This window comes from Salmo trutta, chromosome 10 (genome assembly GCF_901001165.1).
Source record: "Salmo trutta chromosome 10, fSalTru1.1, whole genome shotgun sequence".
NCBI classification, from domain to species: Eukaryota; Metazoa; Chordata; class Actinopteri; order Salmoniformes; family Salmonidae; genus Salmo; species Salmo trutta.
Genome location: NC_042966.1, coordinates 23,766,020 through 23,789,887, shown reverse-complemented (window position 1 = coordinate 23,789,887; position 23,868 = coordinate 23,766,020). Strand labels below are relative to the sequence as shown.

General features: G+C 43.8%; 1 protein-coding gene across 2 annotated transcripts in view; it reads left to right on the top strand.

Annotated features, from left to right (window-relative positions):
- ttyh2 (tweety family member 2) overlaps nucleotides 1-23,868 on the top strand; it is a 119,629-nt gene that overhangs the window by 57,508 nt on the left and 38,253 nt on the right. For both annotated transcript variants that reach the window (XM_029765040.1, XM_029765041.1), the window contains exons 3-5: nucleotides 616-727; nucleotides 13,020-13,240; nucleotides 19,915-20,010. In XM_029765040.1, the coding sequence (XP_029620900.1) occupies nucleotides 616-727; nucleotides 13,020-13,240; nucleotides 19,915-20,010 (429 nt within the window). The remainder of the gene's footprint in view (nucleotides 1-615; nucleotides 728-13,019; nucleotides 13,241-19,914; nucleotides 20,011-23,868) is intronic.

Genomic DNA, 23,868 nt, shown 5'->3' with positions numbered 1-23,868 from the left:
AAATGGCACCCAATCCCTTACATAGTGCACTACATTTGACCAGAATCCTATGGGCCCTGGTCAAAAGTATCTCACTATATAGGGAATAGGGTGTCATTTGGGACGCAACCAATATGACTCACATGAATCTCTTAACTGTGCTGTGTGTTTCTTAATTTGCTGTGAGGTTTTATGTCTTTGTCTCTTTTTATTTACTGTGCACTTATCTATTTGATCTACCAAACTTTTTAGACTGAATAAACCGAAGAATGGTTTCACCGTTTCACAATCATCAACCAAACTAACATACAGTATTCTTCTAGCTTGCACGATACTCTCAAGGTGGGGATGTGCAGCGAAGCTCAAGCTTTCATGTTGCCATTTTAGGGGTTGTAGTCATGACAGCTCACCATAACTTTTGACAACTCTCACCCTGGGAGCTGCAAAAGGCAATGACAGAATAATAGATAACAGTTTATAATTGTGGCAAAACAACCTCCTTTAAACGAAGATCAATTATTTATTGGATCAGTCGTTGGTACTAAGTACTGGATGTGGTATACGTTGTCCTATGCTGATTAATTTATCAGAAACGCTAACCTGCATCTTCCTTCCTGTCTCTCTCGCTCTGTGCAGTGCTGCGGTGGGAGTGGGTTTCTATGGCAACAGCGAGACCAACGACGGGGTTTACCAGCTGACGTACTCCCTGTACAATGCCAATCACACCCTGGGAGGGGTCGACAGCCTGGTGGGTAGCACTACAGACTCAATACATAACCATACAGCTGACGTACTCCCTGTACAACACCAATCACACCCTGGGAGGGGTCAACGGCCTGGTGGGTAGCACTACAGACTCAATACTTAACCATACAGCTGACCTACTCCCTGTACAACACCAATCACACCCTGGGAGGGGTCAACGGCCTGGTGGGTAGCACTACAGACTCAATACATAACCTCTAAGTTTGCTGTACATTATCACTTCACTACATTACCACTACATTACCATACACTACATAACCATACAGCTGACGACTCTCTGTACAACACCAATCACACCCTGGGAGCCGTCGGCAGCCTGGTGGGTACAGTAGAATACTCTTCCCAACCCCCCCACCCCCACCCCACCCCCCACCCACCCAATCCTACTCCTTATGCCACGGGGACAAACTCCTCATGAACAAAGAACCATCCTCCTCCTCCTTGGTGTGCCCCCTACTTTACACTGTGAGGCCCTTCCTGGCTATTTATATCTGTCTCATTTTTTCAATTTGTGCTAAGAAGCGCTGATGATGACATGTAAAGAGGCACCCAAATCCAGCTTTATACGTCAATTTCACACTCTCTGGGGCGTTTTATCACTCAGATAATAAGGCTCAGGACTCTACAGGAAGTTTTGTCAGTGGGATTTCAGTTCTATTTTCTCTCAGTGCTAAAAAGGAGCAAGCTATGTTTGATCCCAGCTATTTATAGGCAGAAAAGGCACAGAAATGTTGTGATGTATGTCCCTTATGATGTACAGACCTTAATGGTTGAACATAAAAATCAGATTTCCTTCATTCTGAATTTGATGAAATATGGTCCAATTTAAAATGCCGCAGATGCTATTATCCAAAGACACTTGTAGTACAGTTAGTACACTTATAGCGCTATATACTGTATATTCAGTGTAGCCTAAGTGGCCTATGCAGGAATCAAACCCTGCTTCAACCAAGAATAGATTGAGCCATGGGAATCACCAAGTCTCTGATCAATATGTCACACTCCCCTGTTGACTGGGATGATTATATAAGCCTCTCTGGCTTATTATGACATCACCATTACATCACCCACTATCCTCCTTCCTTATCACCTCCCTCAGCAGTAAAGCAGGAAGTGCATCATCGTGAGAGCGAGAGAGAGACTCCAGATGACTTCTATGAACGCTGTCAAAGAGCACGGATTAACTCCCCATCTGTGTTAAAGGAGTAAATTAATGTTTCCGTAGCTAGCTGTCTCTCTCATGGCTGTGACTCACACTGCTGAGCCCGAAAACACACATAGCCGGTTTACCGGGCACAGATTAAGCCTAGTCCAAGACTAAGATGCCCTTTTAATGGAGATTTTCATCTAAGCATGGCCGGGAAACTGGCCCACAGCGTATAGAACCAATTAGCCTGATTCCTATCTGAGCTGTTAGTCCTGGTCTTCCAGCGGTACAAAGGCCTTACTGTGTCTTATAGACAGACTCCACAGTCTCCCTTCACAATCAGACTCCAAACACACACACTCACACACAAACACACACACACTCCACAGTCTCCCTTCACATAATCAGCCGTGAACCCAGGAAGCAAAGACCTTTGAAGAGGACCAATGGCCGGGCGTCCTGATAGGCTGCTTCAGTGTTAAAGTCTCCTTTCTGACAACAATGGCTGCTTTGGCTTCTGCCCCCGCCACTCAGATGCCTCCTCCTCCCCCTCTCCACACACTCTTCAGAAGTCGGTTCACATCCAAAGAGCAGATCTCTTTGACTAGGAGGGGATGGAAATGAAACACTTAACAGTCACCGTCAATGGAAGTTGCCTGCTTTTTAACTTCACAGTCACCATCAATTTTCCCTGCTTTGGTTGAGTTAGTTAATTAGTTCTGGACCATATGGTTGTGTAGATTTCTATCTGCCCCCCACACAGAAAACCCCGACTGGGAATCTGAATGAACAATCAGACACACAGTTAGAAGACATTCTTTTCTGAAGAAGAAGCCAGAAAAACAGTCTGCTGCTGATAGCGTAATGGGAATTACGGGAATTTGGAATGCTTGGTCTATTGTGTAATCTTTAAGTGATATCCCATATGAACTAGGAACTCTGCAGACATCCTATAAATACATTGTTATATTCTTTGCTGAGGCTTGGAGGAAGGAGATGGTGAATGAAGAGAGAAGTTTTGACAGCCAACAGCCAGAACTCTAGCCTGGTCCCAGATCTGTTTGTGTTGTCTTGCCAACTCCTGCCAATGACCATAAAAGTTGGCAAGACAGCACACACAGATGTCAGACCAGGCTATCAGTGTTGTTTGTATTAGTCAGTCAGAGAGCAAGGTTACATCTAGCCGTGGTTGGGACCTGGCCATTGACATAACTGTAAACATATTTCCCTCAACCAAACACGCTCTCATCGTAATAGGCTTTGTCTGGAAACAATAGACATTAAAGATTAGTTATTTGACACTGTATGTGACTTAAGGATTTACATGAGAACAATTTCCAGCGTAAGCAACTAAGTTCAAAGAATCGGGCTCTTGGAGAGAGAATGTTTGAAAATTGTTGAGGGGAAGGAAGCATGGTCCCATGTGGCTCAGTTGGTAGAGCATGGTGTTTGCAACACCAGGGTTGTGGGTTTGATTCCCACGGGGGACCACTATGGAGAAAAAAAAGTATGAAATGTATGCATTCACTACTGTAAGTTGCTCTGGATAAGAGCGTCTGCTAAAATGTAAAAATGTAATGGTTTTGTATGGCATGGAGTTGACAAGCCATTGATAAACTGCCTGGTTGGAGGTCTCTGTGTGCTTCCCAAATGGCACCCTAACCCCTGCACAGTGCCAGCAGCATGCTACCCTGCATCCCACTTCTGGCTTGCTTCTGAAGCTAAGTGGAGTTGGTCCTGGTTGGTCCCTATATGGGAGACCAGATGCTTCTAGAAGTGGTGTTGGAGGGCCAGTAGGAGGCACTCTTTCCTCAAGTCTAAAAAAATATCCCAAATCCCCATGGCAGTGATTGGAGACATTGCCCTGTGTAGGGTGCTGTCTTTCAGATGGGACGTTAAAGGGGTGTCCTGACCTCTCTGTGGTCACTAAAGATCCCATGGCACTTATCATAAGAGTAGGGGTGTTAATCCTGGTGTCCTGGCTAAATTCCCAATCTGGCACTCATATGGTCACCTAATCATCCCCAGTTTACAATTGGCTCATTCATCCTCTCTCCTGTAACTGTTCCCCAGGTTGTTGCTGTAAATGAGAATTTGTTCTCCGTCAACTTACCTGGTAAAATAGTGCACACATAATACTGCACCATAGCACTCTGGTCAAAAGTAGTGTACTTGTAGGGAATAGGGTGCCATTTTGGATGCAGACTCTGTGTGTAATGGCTGGTGACTGACTGAGAGTTGGACCTGGGCCTGGGTCTGGATCTGGGACTATAGACTCCTAGGTTTGATTCCTGTCCCAGATCAGGGTTTCAGAAGGGCATCCCTCAGGTCATTAACCTGCTGGCTGATGCAGCCTTGGCATCCTTACACATACTGTGCTGCAGCTAGAACACGAACATGAAGGTCAGCATGTCTTTGTCACAGGATGGTGTCAACATACACTATCCGACAAAGGTTTTAGAACACCTACTCATTCAAGGGTTTTTCTTTATTTTTACTAACATCAAAACTATGAAATAGCGCATATGGATTCATGTTGTAACCAAAAAAGTGTTAACATTTTATATTTGAGATTCTTCAAATAGCCACCCTTTGCCTTGATGACAGCTTTGCACACTCTTGGCATTCTCTCAACCAGCTTCACCTGGAATGCTTTTCCCACAGTCTTGAAGGAGTTCCTACATATGCTAAGCACTTGTTGGCTACTTTTCCTTCACTCTGTGGTCCGACTCATCCCTAACCATCTCAATTTGGTTGAGGTCAGGGGATTGTGGATGCCAGGTCATCTGATGCAGCACTCCATCACTTTCCTTCTTGGTAAAATACTGATTACACAGCCTGGAGGTGTGTTGGGTCATTGTTCTGTTGATAAACAAATGATAGTCCCACTAAGCCCAAACCAGATGGGATGGCGTATCGCTGCAGAATGCTGTGGTAACCATGCTGGTTAAGCCATGCTGCCTTGAAATCTAAATAAATCACAGACAGTGTCACCAGCAAAGCACTCCCACACCATAACACCTCCTCCTCCATGCTTTACGGTGGGAAATTCACATGCGGAGATCATCCGTTCACCCACACCGCGTCTCACAAAGACATGGCAGTTGGAACCAAAAATCTCCAATTTGGACTCCAGACCAAAGGACACATTTTCACTGGTCTAATGTCCATTGCTCATGTTTCTTGGCCCAAGCAAGTCTCTTCTTCTTATTGGTGACCTTTAGTAGTGGTTTCTTTGCAGCAATTCGACCATGAAGGCCTGATTCACACAGTCTCCTCTGAACAGTTGATGTTGAGATGTCTATTACTTGAGCTCTGTGAAGCATTTATTTGGGCTAACTCTGGGTCCTCCATTCCTGTGGTGGTCCTCATGAGAACCAGTTTCATCATAGTGCTTGATGGTTTTTGCGACTGCACTTGAAGAAACTTTCAAAGTTATTGATATTTTCCATATTGACTGACCTTCATGTCTTAAAGTAATGATGGACTGTCATTTCTCTTTGCTTATTTGAGCTGTTCTTGCCATAATAGGGACTTTTTTTACCATATAGGGCTATCTTCTGTATACCAACCCTACCTTGTCACAATACAACTTTTACATTTTTTTATTTCACCTTTATTTAACCAGGTAGGCTAGTTGAGAACAAGTTCTCATTTGCAACTGCGACCTGTCCAAGATAAAGCATAGCAATCTGACACATACAACAACACAGAGTTACACATGGAATAAACATGTGGCTCAAACGCATTAAGAAGGAAAGAAATTCCACAAATTAACTTTTAAGAAGGCACACCTGTTAATTTAAATGCGTTCCAGGTGACTACCTCATGAAGCTGGTTGAGAGAATGCCAAGAGTGTGCAAAGCTGTCATCAAAGCAAAGGGTGGCAACTTTGAAGAATTTATTTGTTTAACACTTTTTTGTTTACTACATGATTCCGTATGTGTTATTTCATAGTTTTGATGTCTTCACTATTTTTCTACAATGTATAAATAGTAAAAATAAAGAAAACCCCCTGAATGAGTAGGTGTTCTAAAACTTTTGACCGGTAGTTTACATAGTCACCCTATTTCTAGCTCCAGGCCAACTTTGCGGTATTTAACCAGCCACGTCACGGACACCGACACCTTGCTCCCGGACAAGCTAAATACCTTCTTTACCCGCTTCGAGAAAAACACAGTGCTGCCGATGCAGGCCAGCACTGCTCACTAGGACTGTGAGCTCTTGTTCTCAGGGGCCAGGTAAGTAAGACATTTAAGCGTGTTAATCCTCACAGGGCTGCCGGCCCATACTGCATTCCTAGCCGCGTCCCCAGAGCAAGTGTAGACCAGCTGGCTGCAATGTTTATGGACATATTCAATCTCGCCCTATCCCAGTGTGAGAGGCTAGGTAAGGATAGGTAAGGATCATTATCACCTCCACCTTACCCGATACACTAGACCCACTACAATTTGCATACCACCCCAACAGATCCACGGATGACGCAATCACGAGACAGCCTACAGGGAGGAGGGCCCTGGCGGAGTGGTGCCAAGAAAATAACCTCTCCCTCAACATCAACAAAACAAAGGAGCTGATCGTGGACTTCAGGAGACAGCAGAGAGAGCACATCCATATTGACAGGGCCACAGTGAAGAAGGTGAAAAGCTTTGAGTTCCTCGGCGTGGACATCACTGGGAACCTGAAATAGCCCATCCACACAGACAGTGTGGTGAAGAAGGCGCATCAGCACCTCTTCAACCTCAGGAGGCTGAATAAATTTGCTTGGTCCCTAAGACCCTCACAAACTTCTACAGTTGCACCATTAAGAGCATCCTGTTGGGCTTTATGGCCTGGAATGACAATTGCACTGTCTGCAATTGCGGTCAACCCAAAGCATCACAGGGGGCACACTGCCTGCCCTCCAGGACATGTACAACACCCAGTGTCACAGGAAGGCCAAGAAGATCAAGGACCCCAGCCACCTGAGCCACGGCCTGTTCACCACGCTACCATCTAGAAGGCTGAGACAGTACAGTTGCACCATACCATCAGACTGTTAAATAGTCACCACTAGCCAGCCTCCTCCCAGTACCCTGCCTTGAACTTAGTCACTGTTACTAGCCGGCTACCACCCGGTACTCTACCCTGCAAGTTAGAGACTGCTGCTCTATGTACAGTGCATTCGGAAACTATTCAGACCCCTTGACGTTTTCCACATTTTGTTACGTTACAGCCTTATTCTAAAATTTATTAAATAAAAAGTTGTCTTCATCAATCTACACACAATACCACATAACGACAAAGCAAAAACATTTTTTTTTAAATGTTTGCTAATTTATATATATTAAAAAACAGAAATACCTTATTTACATAAGTATTTAGACCCTTTGCTATGAGACTCGAAATTGAGCTCGGATTAATCCTGTTTCCATTGATCATCCCTGAGATGTTTCTACAACTTGAATGGAGTCCACCTGTGGTAAATGCAATTGATTGGACATGATTTGGAAAGGCACACACCTGTCTATATAAGGCCCCACAGTTGACAGTGCATGTCAGAGCAAAAACCAAGCCATAAGTTCGAAGGACTTGTCCGTAGAGCTCCGAGACAGGATTGTGTTGAGGCACAGATCTGGGGAAGGGTACCAAAACAATTCTGCAGCATTTAATATTCATGGTACCATTTGAAAGGAAACACTTTGAAGTTTGTGGAAATGTGAATTGAATGTAGGAGAATTTAACATAATCGATCTGGTAGAAGAAAATACAAAGAAAAAACCAACCAGTCTTTTTCTACCACCATCGTTGAAATGCAAGAGAAAGGTCACACTTCTAGCCATCACTCTGTTTGTAATTCCGATAGTGTCCACAAGATGGAAGCAGTGTATGTGCAAAGTTTCAGATGGATAACTTGAAGTATGAGTGAACTACAAGACTTGTTGTGTGAAGTCCCCAGGTACATTTGGGCAAATCGGGAAGGAGATATTCACATTCATATTACATTTTTCTGCAAGAATATCGTCAAATCTGTATACTTGGACTTTGATTTAGCTTTCCAAGTATTAGTAGCCATATTATACGTTCAACATTTGCAAAACAACCAGTTTTCATAACTTCATAACTCTGAATATCATTATAATTTTGGTCCAAAATGAAAAGACATGCTGTCGTACAAAGTTAGTAGCTACATTTAACAACATATACATGGTTTCCGGATACTCTGGCCCAGCTCATTGGCTATATAGCTAGCTTTGTTTGACCCCGATTGGTGCTTATTTGACAAAGATACAGTCGTTCAAGTGATGTCCGCCCGTGTCATCGGCGTGCCATAAAGGCGTTGCTCTCTGACCAAATATGGTGTCCTATAGGATATACTACACCCTTAATGATATAGTGAGGTCTTGTTACCTTCTAGCATCTCTGAGGAATACATAAGACCGTGATTTGACTGTTGAAACCTCGTTTAGGGTGAGATTTTCACAGATTCCTTTCTTTGCAAATAGAACGAGTGGAAATACAAAATCGATCGTGCATGCTATATTTTAGGATAAGAAAAATAATTTTATCTAACAAAACAAAACTTCATGTTATCTCTGGGACCCTTTGGATGATAAATCAGAGCAAGATTTCAGAATGTAAGTACACATTTCACCTTCAGAGATGAATTTATCAAACCTATCGCGGTGAAAAAAGTGTTTTGTTGTTAGGAGCTCTCCTCAAACAATAGCATGGCATTTTTTTGCAGTAATAGCTACTGTAAATTGGACAGTGCAGTTACATTAACAAGATTTTAAACTTTCAGCCGATATAAGACACTTATATGTACCGACATTTGTTGTTTCTCTAAAATCTGCAATCTTGATATAATGCGCTGCATGATTTACAACTGTCCGGTTGACAGAACTCTGATCCTTAAGAAGTTTTAAATGGAAGAAGTTTCGATCGACCAAGACTCTTCCTAGAGCTGGCCGCCCTGCCAAACTGAGCAATCGGGGGAGAAGGGCCTTGGTCAGGGAGGTGACCAAGAACCCGATGGTCGCTCTGACAGAGCTCCAGAGTTCCTCTATGGAGATGGGAGACCTTCCAGAAGGACAACCCTCTCTGCACAACTCCACCAATCAGGCCTTTATGGTAGTGGCCAGACGGAAGCCACTCCTCAGTAAAAGGCACCTGACAGCCCCCTTGGAGTTTGCCAAAAGCCACCTAAAGGACTCAGACCATGAGAAACATGATTCTCTGGTCTGATGAAACCATGATTTAGCTCTTTGGCCTGAATGCCAAGCATCACGCCTGGAGGAAACTTGGCACCATCCCAACGGTGTATCTGAATACTTTCTGATTTCACTGCACATATAGTCATTGAACACTGGTCACTTTAATAATGTTTACAGACCGTTTTACCGACTTCGTATGTATATACTGTACTCTAGTCAAGGCTCATCCTATCTAACTGCTGCTGTACACATCTTTTCTTTTAATGTACTGTCCATACTGTCTATACACCATCATGTGTATATATATATATATATATATATATATATATATATATATATATATATATATTCCTGTCTCTGACATTGCTTGTTCTGATAATTTTTTATTTTTGGGATTTGTGTGTATTGTTTTGTATTGTTAGGTATTACTGCACTGTTGTAGCTAGAAACATAAGCATTTCGCTGCACCTGCTATAACATTGGCAAAATATGTGTACGAGACCAATAAAATGTTAATTGATTAAAATTGATTTGGATGGTACTAGAGAGCATCAGATAATTTAAGAAGTAGATATTCTATTCCTATTGGCACATTTTACAGTAAGGTTATCTTCAGGGAAAGAGATAGGAATTGGTTAAGTCTAGGGTAAAGGTCTGGATATGTAAGAGCATGGTTGTTGTGTACTGTTAGTCTTGTAGAAATACAGCTGTAATATGACTAATGAGCAACACTGACTTCCCTATTCAGACATGTGCGTTGAAGTATGTTTTAGTGAAGTGAAACTTCTAGCATCATGCAAAAGGTTGTTAATTTTTGCTAAGCCACTTTCTCTTTCCTTCCTCTCCTGCACTTATACTTTCATTGTCTTATGCCATAAAAAGTAAATTCTGGTCTCTTTGTGGAATTTAGACCTACAATAGCTTTCAAATCGTTTCCCACAATATCCACCATAGACAACCATTCTGTGGATATTCTCATAACCTCCTTTCTATATGTGTCAATCATTCAATGTCAATCATCTTTTTTTCTGATGATAGATTTTGTCACTTTCATATTCTTTCTTCTTTTGAACCCACAAACCAAAATGACTCTTAACCCCTCCGCCAGGACATACTATCTATTTTGAGATATAAAACGTCAGCTGTGGTCACCATCACATTGCTGGGTTTTTTCAAGATTTGATGAACCCAATTTAACCAATGGAGGAGAAATCCATCTTTGGGTGGCAGGATGGCTGCAGCACTTTAGAGCCATGATCCATTTAACGCCTGAGCTCATCCATTCAAATTTAATTGAAGGAACCCTCCTCTTCTCCTCTCCTCCTCCCTTCCTTTCCTCCTCTTCTCCATCGAGCAGAGAGTTAGTTTGAGCAGGAGCATGGTATTCTATTCACACAGCATCCTTGAATCCTGATATCCCAATCTCACAGCACCAGTTGTTCTGTAAACACCAGAGAGAATCTCACAACATCAGGAAGCATCTGTGTCCTTGGTTTATTCTGTTTGACATCAGTACTATGCATGATCATGTGATTAATATATGCTGCGGAATGCAAGTGCAACACATGAAAACGGAAACGCAATAATCATGTGGAGTTTTACCGAAGTCGTTAACTCCTGCTCAGTTCTCCTGGCGTGAACAGAGCCACATATATCGTATGAAGTTGCACCTAAGTTTCACCCCTGCTATGTTCCCCTGACGTGAGTGCAGCAACCTTGAATCATATGGAGTTGCATTGCAGGTCTACAAGTTATTTAGGTCAGTTTTGCCATAACACCCAATATTTTGTGAGAAATTGTCTATTGAGAGAAACTCAAATGTGTGTGTGATTGGATGGATTCACTATAGACTGTCCAAAAGGCTATGAAAACATAAGGTACATTCCAAATAGCACCCTATTCCCTACATAGTGCACTACTTTTGTGACATACCCATAGTGGATGGATGATAACAGCAGAGCCACAGCCATATCTACAGGATCAGTTGAAGCAATGTGATGATGAGGATCAGACGAATCGATACAGGCAACCAACTGGATCCAGTGACTCCCTAGGCTCTACAGATAACATTCCCATGCAGTCCCACAGAGCTCAGATACATGCTTTCCCAGCAATGATTTCATCTCCCGGGTTTGAGGAGTTGAAATAAAGCCGTGGAAATTAGGTAGTGGATCAGATAACAGTAGCACACCAGACAGACGTATGTTGTTGCTAAACTCTGTCTTTCGGTCTGCCTACCAAATGGCACCCTATACCCTAGCCATATGGGCCCTGGTCAAAACTAGTGCACTAAATAGGGAATAGGGTGCCATTTGGTTTGCATATTCTGTTTCTATAGGGCAGGAAGACAGCCAGCCAGGCTGGCTAGTACAAGTGACTGTGGTACATTAGGTCTTGGTGGCACTGTCACAATCATTGTAGCGTAATGTGTTTGTTCCGTATTTGCCAATTCCATCCAAAAATCTTTGCATGTCACCTCAACTCCCTAAACCAACCCTCTGACTAGCTTTATCGTCTTCCCCTGGTTCCTCATCTCTTTCACTTTCTCTTTCTTACTCTCCCTCTCACTTTCTTTCTTTCGCCCTATCAGATACTCTCTTTCTTTCTGACTCTCTCTCCCTTTCTGTCTCTCTCTCTCGCTCGATCTCTCTCGCTCGCTCTCTCAATCTTAATTCCCATAATTTCTTAATTCGCTCTTTCTCTGTACCACATTCTCCCCCCTCCCTCCTGCTCTCCCTATAGTCAAAGGCAATCTAGTGAGTGAGGGGTCCACATACACATAGTGAATACCAAACTACCTCATAACTTCCACCCAGCAGCCCCCCAGAACCAAACCACATCGCTGTCCCCTCCTCTACAAACACATAAACAATATGTGTGGTCTGTACGCCTGCTGAATGCCAAGTACCTAGGGCTAAATGGAAGCATTTATTGCCCCTTTTAATTATCAAATACCAAGATGTCACTGACTGAAAAACATTTCCCAGTCAACAACCCTCTCCCTGGAACTATGTTGTAATTAAGTGGGAAGCGAAGTGATAGTGTAATCCTGCTCCACATTGGGGTTGTGTCCCAATTAAATGGCTCTGTTTGTGCATTACTTTTGACCAGAGACCTATGGGCCCTGGTCAGTAATAGTGGTCTATATAGGGAATAGGGTGCCATTTTGGATGCAGTATTGGTACTCCTTTCATGTTATGTGTATTTGGCAAAGTTTGTGTAACTAAGAGTGTCACAGAAAAATGTGAGTAGAAGGAAGTTTATAATCATCTTGCTTGTTTGTTTAGTTGTTTGAGTCTGTTTGCCCGGGTTGCTAAGCCTAATTTGCAGCAGTATGATTATGCTGTTTAATTATGTAGTAAACCGTGTAGAGTTTATTTCTACATAAGCTAAGATTTAAATTAGAATATATACCACCATGGTGACCCCAAAATAACAGAATGAAGTCATTCCTGGAGAACCAACATCTACTGAATACCCTGTGCAAGTGAAATTGTCCTACGTCATACTTTCGGATCCTGTCCCCTAATCTTTTGAATGGGCTTGGCGATTATATCATAAAATTTGTGAAAACGTAATCATTTAAGATATATCTGAAATTATATTAGTGTTCATGGATCTGCTAGATGCCTTTTACGAAGTTCTTGCGCTGAAGACCACTAAGGCCCATTGTCAAGCCCGCCCTGTAATACTCACCTAAATCCGCTTTGGGCCGTGGTCAAAAGTAGTGCACCAAATAGAGAATACAGTGTCATTTAGAATGCAATCTAACTCTTGTTATTCATATTGAAATTAATGGAGTATTCTGTGTGTACTCACACTTATCCTCCTCTTCTTCTTCTCCTCCTCCTCTTCTCCTTCTCCCCTCCTCCTTCTCCTCTCCTCCTTCTCCTCTCCTCCTTGCCTCTCCTCTTCTCCCTCATCTCCTCTAGGTGACTAACACCATGGGTAGCATGGAGAGTGGTCTGAAGCAGCACCTGGCGAGGCTGGATGAGATCTTCGCTACGCGGGGAGACTACGTACAGACCCTACGCTTCATGCAGCAGATGGCTGACAATGTCATCAAACAGCTGTTGGGCCTTCCTGACTGGGACATGGCTAAAGTAGACCTGGCCGCTATCGCAGACCAAACCGCATACGTAGAGTACTACAGGTATAGACCAGACAAAACCACATATAGACCGTGTGTGTACGTGCGCGTGCGTGTTTGTGTGCGTGCTTGTGGGCGTGTGTAAGTGTTTGTGTGCGTGTGTGTGAGTTAATGAACGGCTACCTCTCATCAGTAACCCATCTCACCCTGTGCTCTGCATGTTCAGATAGTTTTTACAACGTTTGCACAACAATAATACAACCTTATTAAGTTCAGATGAAAACATAGTTCAGATGAGAGCCTCCACATTCTGTGAGTTATTACTCATGTATCCAATTCCCTGTGATGGTGTTCAGCTTGACTCTAAATTTGGCTGAGATGCACACAGTAAGAGTGATCACTGGAGAGACAACAGGCACCAGGCACATGGTCCTACATCCTGCTTATACTGTACACTCTTGAATGCCAAGAGAAGAGAGGGGGGGAAGAGATTGAGGAGAGAGGGAGACTGTGATATGTGAGACAGACAGAGAGCGAAAGAGGAGTGATGGAGAGAGAGAGAGAGGAGGAGAGCGAGAGAAGGAAGACAGAGAGAAACAGAAAGAGAGTGAGAGAAGGAAGGGAGAGAGTAATGGACATAAGATGGGGTAGGGTTGGGGGGACATAGCCATAGCTTTCAGAGAATGAAATATTCATGCGAATGGATTTGAGCTCATCCATTATTAAACCATCTGGACTGGATCTGTTCCTACATGGGCTAAAGCCAGAGACCACTGACCACAATTATAGCACTGCTTCTATTCTGTTCTGACTGGAGCAGATGCCTTCAGATGAGGGCACAGAACACACATCAGGGCAAAAAGTAAAGACATCAAGCACACAAATAGCCTACTCCATGTCTATTCATACACTGACACACACACACACACACACTCATTCACATACAGCCTACACCATGTCCATTCCTAAACTGACCAGACCTCAGCAGAAAATATTTTTATTTTGTAGTTTATTTGAAAATACCAACTTTTCAACTACTCAAGGTAGTCGAATATAGAGAATCAACTAAAGGCAGCTATTTCCTTTGATATTCAAATATAGGTCTCAGAAAAACTATAATATTTGAAGGTATTTGAATATACGGTGCATTCGAAAAGTATTCAGACCCCTTGACTTTTTCTACATTTTGTTATGTTACAGCCTTATTGTCACGTCCTGACCAGTAAAAGGGGTCATTTGTCATTGTAGTATGGTCAGGGCGTGGCAGGGGGTGTTGTTTTTGTGTGTTTTGGGGTTGGTTTGTTTAGATGGGAGCGGGTGATGAGGAGAGCACCGAGCTATGCGGAAATGCGCACGGTATCGCCCATATGCACGCACAGTCCGGTGCAGTCAGTACGGGCTCCGCAGCGTTGCCGGGCGAGAGTTGGCCCGGCAGCCAGGGAGAAGTGCGCCGGCGCAGCGCATCTGGCCGCCGGTGCGTCTCCTCGGTCCAGCTTACCCTGCACCTGCTCTACGCACGGCAGCACTCACTCTCCAGTACAGCCCAGTTCGCCCTGTGCCAGCGCTCCGCCCGTGCCGGGCTACAGTGACCATTTAGCCAGGACGGGGTGTGCCAGCCCTGAGCTCCAGACCGCCGGTGCGCCTCCACGGCCCAGTGTTCCCCGTGCCTGCGCTGCGCACCCAGTCTCCCGTAAGTCTCCCCAGTCCGGGGAGACCGGTCCCAGCTCCACGCAGGAGGCCTCCAGTGACGCTCCTCAGCCCGGAGCCTCCAGCGACGCTCCTCAGCCCGGAGCCTCCAGCGACACTCCTCAGCCCGGCTCCTCCAGCGACGCCTCCCAGTCCAGAGCCTCCAGCGGTGGTCTGCAACCCGGAGCCTCCAGCGGTGGTCTGCAACCCAGAGCCTTTAGGGGGGTGTAGCACAGGAACCGTCATTGACGGTGGCCACCCCCCCTTCCCTCCCTTTAGGTTTGGGGTTGTTTTTGTGGGGTTTTTTGTTTTGAGGTGCAGTCGGGGTCTGCACCTTCGGTGGGTGGTACTGTCACGTCCTGACCAGTAAAAGGGGTCATTTGTCATTGTAGTATGGTCAGGGCGTGGCAGGGGGTGTTGTTTTGTGTGTTTTGGGGTTGGTTTGTTTAGATGGGATTTGTTCTAGTTTTCATTTTCTATGTTCATTTTCTATGTGTGGCCGAGTATGGTTTCCAATCAGAGGCAGGTGTCTTTCGTTGTCTCTGATTGGAAGCCATACTTAGGCAGCCCTTTTTTCCTTTGGGTTTGTGGGTGGTTGTTTTTCGTATAGTCTATGTTACCTTACGGAACTGTTGTGTGTTGTTTTGTTATTTTTTGTTTAAGTGTTCACATTACTTTAATAAAAGAAGATGAGCACTCAACACGCTGCGCTTTGGTCTGTCCCTTCCGACAGTTATGACACTTATTCTGAAATGGATTCAATTGTTTTTTTCTCTCGTCAATCTACACACAATACCCTATAATGCAAAGCCAAAAACGGGTTCATATAACTTTTTGGACATGTATTAAAAACAAAAAACAGAAAACAGAAACACCTTATGTAAATAAGTATTCAGACCCTTTACTTAGTACTTTGTTGAAGCACCTTTGGCAGCAATTACAACCTCAAGTCTTCTTGGGTATGACGCTACAAGCTTGGCACACCTGTATTTGGGGAGTTTCTCCCATTCTTCTCTGCAAATCCTCTCAAGCTCTGTAAGGTTTGATGGGGAGTGTCGCTGCACATCTATTTTCAGGTCTCTCCAGAAATGTTAGATCGGGATCATGTCCCATCTCTGGCTGGCCCACTCAAGGACATTCAGAGACTTGTCCCAAAGCCACTCCTTCGTTATCTTGGCTGTGTGCTTAGGGTTGTTGTTCTGTTGGTAGGTGAACCTTCGCCCCAGTCTGAGGTCCTGAGCGCTCTGAAGCAGGTTTCAATCAAGGATCTCTCTGTACTTTGCCTTGGTGGTTCCAAACTTCTTCCATTTAAGAATGATGGAAGCCACTGTGTTCTTGGGGACCTTCAATGGTGCAGAGATGTTTTGGTACCCTTTCCCAGATCTGTCCCTTGACACAATTCTGCCTCTGCACTCTACAGACAAGTCCTTTGATCTCATGGCTTGGTCTTTGCTCTAACATGCACTGTCAACTGTGGGACCTTATATAGACAGGTGTGTGCCTTTCCAAACCATGTCCAATCAATTCATTTTACCACAGGTGGACTTCAATCAAGTTGTAGAATCATCTCAAGGATGATCAATGGAAACAGGATTAATCTGAGCTCAATTTCGAGTCTCATATGAAAGGGTGTGAATACTTATTTAAATAAGGTATTTGTGTTTTTTTAATATAAATTAGCAAACATTTCTAAAAAACTGTTTTTGCTTTGTATTTATATATTATGTAAATACGTTTTTTCGCTCTTTTATTCATAATGCATTTGCAAAAAAATCTAAAAACATGTTTTTGCTTTGTCATTATGGGGTATTGTGTGTAGATTGATGTGAATGTTTTTTTTTTCAATACATTTTAGAATAAGGCTGTAACGTAACAAAATCTGGGAAAATTCAAGGGGTCTGAATACTTTCCAAATGTAAGTTATTTGAAAACAAAGAATATAAGTAACTGATTGGATTAGTTTAGAAAATGTATTTTATTGTATGTTATTTATCTTTGTGTTGCATAAGATTAATTAATTAATAAATCAATCAATATACATGCACAAACATAGATATTGAAACAAACAATTCAAAAAATCAACCTGCAATAGAGCATGCTGGGAAATATGATAATGATGGGTGTGGGTTTGGTTCAAAGTGATGTGAATGAGTTTCAGGCCTGTGTATTAGGGTAAAACGAGGCCCTCAAAATGAAGCCTTATGAAATAGTATGGTATTGTGTTAAATATACTGCTCAAAAAAATAAAGGGAACACTTAAACAACACAATGTAACTCCAAGTCAATCACACTTCTGTGAAATCAAACTGTCCACTTAGGAAGCAACACTGATTGACAATAAATTTCACATGCTGTTGTGCAAATGGAATAGACAACAGGTGGAAATTATAGGCAATAAGCAAGACACCCCCAATAAAGGAGTAGTTCAGCAGGTGGTGACCACAGACCACTTCTCAGTTCCTATGCTTCCTGGCTGATGTTTTGGTCACTTTTGAATGCTGGCGGTGCTTTCACTCTAGTGGTAGCATGAGACGGAGTCTACAACCCACACAAGTGGCTCAGGTAGTGCAGCTCATCCAGGATGGCACATCAATGCGAGCTGTGGCAAGAAGGTTTGCTGTGTCTGTCAGCGTAGTGTCCAGAGCATGGAGGCGCTACCAGGAGACAGGCCAGTACATCAGGAGACATGGAGGAGACCGTAGGAGGGCAACAACCCAGCAGCAGGACCGCTACCTCCACCATTGTGCAAGGAGGAGCAGGAGGAGCACTGCCAGAGCCCTGCAAAATGACCTCCAGCAGGCCACAAATGTGCATGTGTCTGCTCAAACGGTCAGAAACAGACTCCATGAGGGTGGTATGAGGGCCCGACGTCCACATGTGGGGGTTGTGCTTACAGCCCAACACCGTGCAGGACGTTTGGCATTTGCCAGAGAACACCAAGATTTGCAAATTCGCCACTGGCGCCCTGTGCTCTTCACAGATTAAAGCAGGTTCACACTGAGCACGTGACAGACGTGACAGAGTCTGGAGACGCCGTGGAGAACGTTCTGCTGCCTGCAACATCCTCCAGCATGACCGGTTTGGCGGTGGGTCAGTCATGGTGTGGGGTGGCATTTCTTTGGGGGGCCGCACAGCCCTCCATGTGCTCGCCAGAGGTAGCCTGACTGCCATTAGGTACCGAGATGAGATCCTCAGACCCCTTGTGAGACCATATGCTGATGGGTTCCTCCTAATGCAAGACAATGCTAGACCTCATGTGGCTGGAGGGTGTCAGCAGTTCCTGCAAGAGGAAGGAATTGATGCTATGGACTGGCCCGCCCGTTCCCCAGACCTGAATCCAATTGAGCACATCTGGGACATCATGTCTCGCTCCATCCACCAACGCCACGTTGCACCACAGACTGTCCAGGAGTTGGCGGATGCTTTAGTCCAGGTCTGGGAGGAGATCCCTCAGGAGACCATCCTCCACCTCATCAGGAGCATGCCCAGGTGTTGTAAGGAGGTCATACAGGCACGTGGAGGCCACACACACTATGAGCCTCATTTTGACTTGTTTTAAGGACATTACATCAAAGTTGGATCAGCCTGTAGTGTGGTTTTCCACTTTAATTTTGAGTGTGACTCCAAATCCAGACCTTCATGGGTTGATAAATTGGATTTCCATTGATTATTTTTGTGTGATTTTGTTGTCAGCACATTCAACTATGTAAAGAAAAAAGTATTTAATAAGATTATTTCTTTCATTCAGATCTAGGATGTGTTGTTTAAGTGTTCCCTTTATTTTTTTGAGCAGTGTATATATATTTTTATATATAACATTTTATTCACTTAGAATCTCACTTGGTGAAGTCCATAGGACCCGAAAATGGATGAATGCAACAACCATGTCTCTGTCCTTAACAAATACAGTCATGGGTGGTACCTCTACAATTTACTCAAATAATGAATAATGTTTTACACTAAGCAGTGTTCATTTAATGCTGTTCTGGTGTCTATATGGGTCCACAGACTCAACACTTTCAGTGTTGATTTCACACTGTCAGTGTTCATTTGTTTGTGTTTTAACACTGGAAAACGTATTTATAATTATCTGTACACAATATAATTTGTTGATTGGTTTTACTTGATTATCTACACAGGGGGCCTGTTCAGGAGAATACACATTTACAGAATGTTCAGAGAAATAGAAATGTATTGTGTAGATCAAATATGATCTACTGTCAGACAGATTGAAATATTATATGACGTCGTGTGTGCGCTATTCATTATATTTCTCTCTGCAACATGCAATTTCAGATCCAGCCCCACCATTAGTTGAAGGTAGCAAATCCAATAGTTTCTGAAAAGTAGTCTCTTCAAATATAAAAAAGTAGTCGCTTTCTCAGCTCTGTATTCAAATAGTTTTAAAAAGTTGTTGCTTTCTCAGATCTGTATTCAAATAGTTATCTCCAACGGAACTGTTTGTTCCACCAAAAATAGAGTTACATTCTACAAAGCATATTTATATCCCAGGTCTGACACTGACATACACTCACACAAATACCCTACACATGTCCAACCAATCCTCCACTGACATACACAGAGACATCCAGTGTGATGTCTGACGGTATGCGTCCTATTGGGTTAACCAAATGGTCCTAAGTGTCAGCCAGTCGTGTGTAAGCTAGGGACATGAGCCAGCCAGCTGACTCTCATTTGGGTTGAAACTTGGTTGGCTGCTCCCTCAGCTGACTCTGCACATTACTGTAACCATAGAAATAGAAGTACTAGCTCTGCACATTACTGTAACCATAGAAATAGAAGTACTAGCTCTGCACATTACTGTAACCATAGTAATAGAATTACTATAACAGTATTTTCATTCAAGTCAATGTTCTCAGATGGGTGGAATGGCAGCCATATTGAATGTACCCATAGGAATAGGCAATGAAGATAAGATAAGGAAGTTATATTTCTGTGACTGTAACGCTGCGACTGATCCTAGATCTGTTACGCTGTCTGTCTGACTCACTGACAGACGGACTCTCTGTCATTCTCCCTCTGTCCTCTAGGTGGCTCACCTACCTGCTGCTACTGATCCTAGATCTGGTCATCTGTCTGGCTGCTTGCCTGGGCCTGGCGAAACAGTCTCGCTGGCTGCTGACCACGTGAGTAGCCTACTGCTCCTATTTCTGTTCTGTTCAATTCTTTACTATATTGTTTGGTCTGTCGATGCACTTGATTGAATTGGCTGCTTGGAGATTTGTCATGCCCATTTCCAAGAACCATACATTTGTGGTTGATTGAATTGACTTGGAGTCGTGCCATAATTGCCATTTCAAGAACCCCCCCCCCCCACAGAATTTCAAGAGTGTTACTTGACCTGTTTTATGCGTCTTACATAACTTACATGAATTACAAATGCACTTGACTGAAATAGAAAAGGGAAGCCTTTTTTCTTCCTCACAGCCCGGTCTGGAATAGCTTGAATTATTTAGTTCTTCATTTGTTTGTTGTGTGAAGCCGTTTCAAGCAGGGTTAGGGAAGCAGGAGAGCAACCAACTTTTTGAAGGGATATGTTGAAGCGAGAGAATTTCTATCTATATAAAATAATTACTAAATGTACATCTTCACACACATACAACCTCCCATCTCATCTCAGTATCTATAGTCATCAATAACGATTTCCACTGTAAGTACTCCAGCCCCTGCTGTACTGTGAAATGGATTCCACAGGGCATGTAATGCATCACTCTGTGCACACACACACACACACACACACTCACAGCATATAGTAAGCATGTACTCATCCAGTCCCTCTGTGCTCCATGCTCACCCAGGCGCATAGCGTCCTGTCTCTCTCCATCAGTCATTTGGGCTGAGAACCAGGCTTATATTATATCCTCAACCAACACCCCCTTAACACACACACACACTTCAATGAGTCAGTGAGTCAGGCCTCCCAGGGGAGTTTCGATTCATTCCATTCCACTAGGCTGGGCGTTTTACACATTTGAGATGAATTACAGTTGTGAAGGCCTGCTTGTGGGGTTTATGATGTGTGAACTGAGGTTCTTGTGGGCGTCAACCCCATTCTTGGTGCCCGGGGATAGAGAGAGGAGAACTTTAGGTAGCACACAACACCTATGTTTTAGGGGCCTAGCTGTGCAGAACATCCCAAATGGCACCCTATTTCCTATATACGTAGTGCAATAATAGTAGTGCATTTTAAATCATTTGACTATTCAAATAATATCATGATGTTTTTTCGGATGTCCAGATAGTCTAAAAACATGTTTTTTGTAACTTTGTTTAAACTTGGCCACTTGTTTGCTGCGCAGCCTGCCAGACTCAGAAGAGACGGTACGTAATGCAGCAGGGCGGGGATGGTGGTTTTTAATTTGGACATTTTTTTATTTCACCTTTATTTAACCAGCTAGGCCAGTTGAGAACAAGTTGTCATTTACAACTGCGACCTAGCAGAGATAAAGCAAAGCAGTGTGACAAAAAAACAACAGAGTTACACATGGGATAAACAAACGTACAGTCAATAACACAATAGAAAAATCTATATACAGCCTGTGCAAATTAAGTAAGGAGGTAAGGCAATAAATAGGCCATAGTGGCAAAGTAATTACAATTGAGCAATTAACACTGGAGTGATAGATGTGCAGATGAGGATGTGCAAGTAGAAATACTGGTGTGCAAAAGAGCAGAAAAACACAAACAAATATGGGGATGAGGTAGATGGTTGGGCTATTTACAGACGGGCTGTGTACAGCTGCAGCGATCGGTAGGCTGCTCTGACAGCTGATGCTTAAAGTTAGTGAGGGAGATATAAGTCTCCAACTTCAGTGATTTTTGCAATTCGTTCCAGTCATTGGCAGCAGAGAACTGGAAGGAAAGGCGGCCAAAGGAGGTGTTGGCTTTGGGGATGACCAGTGAAATATACCTGCTGGAGCTCGTGCTACGGGTGGGTGTTGCTATGGTGACCAGTGAGCTGAGATAAGGCAGAGCTTTACCTAGCAAAGACTTATAGATGATCTGGAGCCAGTGGGTTTGGCGACGAATATGTAGTGAGGACCAGCCAACGAGAGCATACAGATCGCAGTGGTGGGTAGTATATGGGGCTTTGGTGACAAAACGGATGGCACTGTGATAGACTGCATCCAATTTGCTGAGTAGTGTTGGAGGCTATTTTGTAAATTACATTCATTTTGGATTGGAGATGCTTAATATGACTCTGAAAGGAGCGTTTACAGTCTAACCAGACACCTAGGTATTTATAGTTGTCCACATATAAGTCAGAACCGTCCAGAGTAGTGATGCTAGTCGGGCGGGCGGGTGCGGGCAGCGATCGGTTGAAGAGCATGCATTTTGTTTTATTAGCATTTAAGAGCAGTTGGAGGCCACGGAAGGAGTGTTGTATGGCGTTGAAGCTTGTTTGGAGGTTTGTTAACACAGTGTCCAAAGAAGGGCCAGATATATACAGAATGGTGTCGTCTGCGTAGAGGTGGATCAAGTAATCACCTGCAGCAAGAGCGACATCATTGATATAAACAGAAAAAAAGAGTCGGCCCGAGAAGTGAACCCTGTGGCCATAGAGACTGCCAGAGGAACGGACAACAGGCCCTCCAATTTGACACACTGAACTCTATCTGAGAAGTAGTTAGTGAACCAGGCGAGGCAGTCATTAGAGAAACCAAGGCTGTTGAGTCTACCAATAAGAATACGGTGATTGACAGAGTCGAAAGCCCTGGCCAGGTCGATGAAGACGGCTGAACAGTACTGTCTTTTATCGATGGCAGTTATATCGTTTAGGACCTTGAGACCAGCTTGGAAACCGGATTGCATAGCTGAGAAGGTACGGTGGGATTCGAAATGGTCGATGATCTGTTTATTCACTTGGCTTTCGAAGACTTTAGAAAGGCATGGCAGGATGGATATAGGTCTGTAACAGTTTGGGTCTAGAGTGTCTCCCCCATTGAAGAGGGGGATGACCGTGGCCGCTTTCCAATCTTTAGGTATCTCAGACGATACGAAAGAGAGGTTGAACAGACTAGTAATAGGGGTAGCAACAATGGCGGCGGATAATTTTAGGAAGAGAGGGTCCAGATTGTCTAGCCCTGCTGATTTGTAGGGATCCAGATTTTGCAGCTCTTTCAGAACATCAGCTGTCTGGATTTGGGTGAAGGAGAAGCGGGAGGGGGTTTGGGCTAGTTGCTGCGCGGGGTGCAGAGCTGTTGGCCGGGGTTGGGGTAGCCAGGTGGAAAGCATGGCCAGCCGTAGAGAAATGCTTAATGAAATTCTCGATTATCGTGGATTTATCGGTGGTGACAGTGTTTCCTAGCCTCAGTGCAGTGGGCAGCTTGGAATTAGTGCTGCAGGATGCAAATTTCTGTTTGAATCTGACTGTGTATATTGGTTCCTAACTTCCCTGAAAAGTTGCATATCGCGGGGACCATTCGATGCTAGTGCAGTACGCCACACAATGTTTTTGTGCTGGTCAAGGGCAGTCAAGTCTGGAGTGAACCAAGGGCCATATCTGTTCATAGTTCAACATTTTTTGAATGGGGCATGCATATTTAAGATGGTGAGGAAAGCACTTTTAAAGAACAACCAGGCATCCTCTACTGACGGGGATGAGGTCAATATCCTTCTAGGATACCCGGGCCAGGTCGATTAGAAAGGCCTGCTCTCAGAAGTGTTTTAGGGAGAGTTTGACAGTGATGAGGGGTGGTCGTTTGACCGTGAACCCATAACGGACCGCAGACCCTCTCTCCCTCCTGTGGTGTGTGTGACACGGGAGGGAGAGAGAGAAAAAACTGTGCATGTCTTTACTGCATCAACTTGATGTAAAGAAGCTAGCTAAGAAAGCCAGATGTTAGCTAGCTAGGCTTGTTGAGGCTATTTTGCTGCGCTCAGCGTCCTTGTCTACACTGTAAAAAAGTATCTGGTCATTTTTACAGTAAATTACTGGCAGCACAGTAGCTAGTAAATTACTCTAGATTTACAGGACCTTTGCT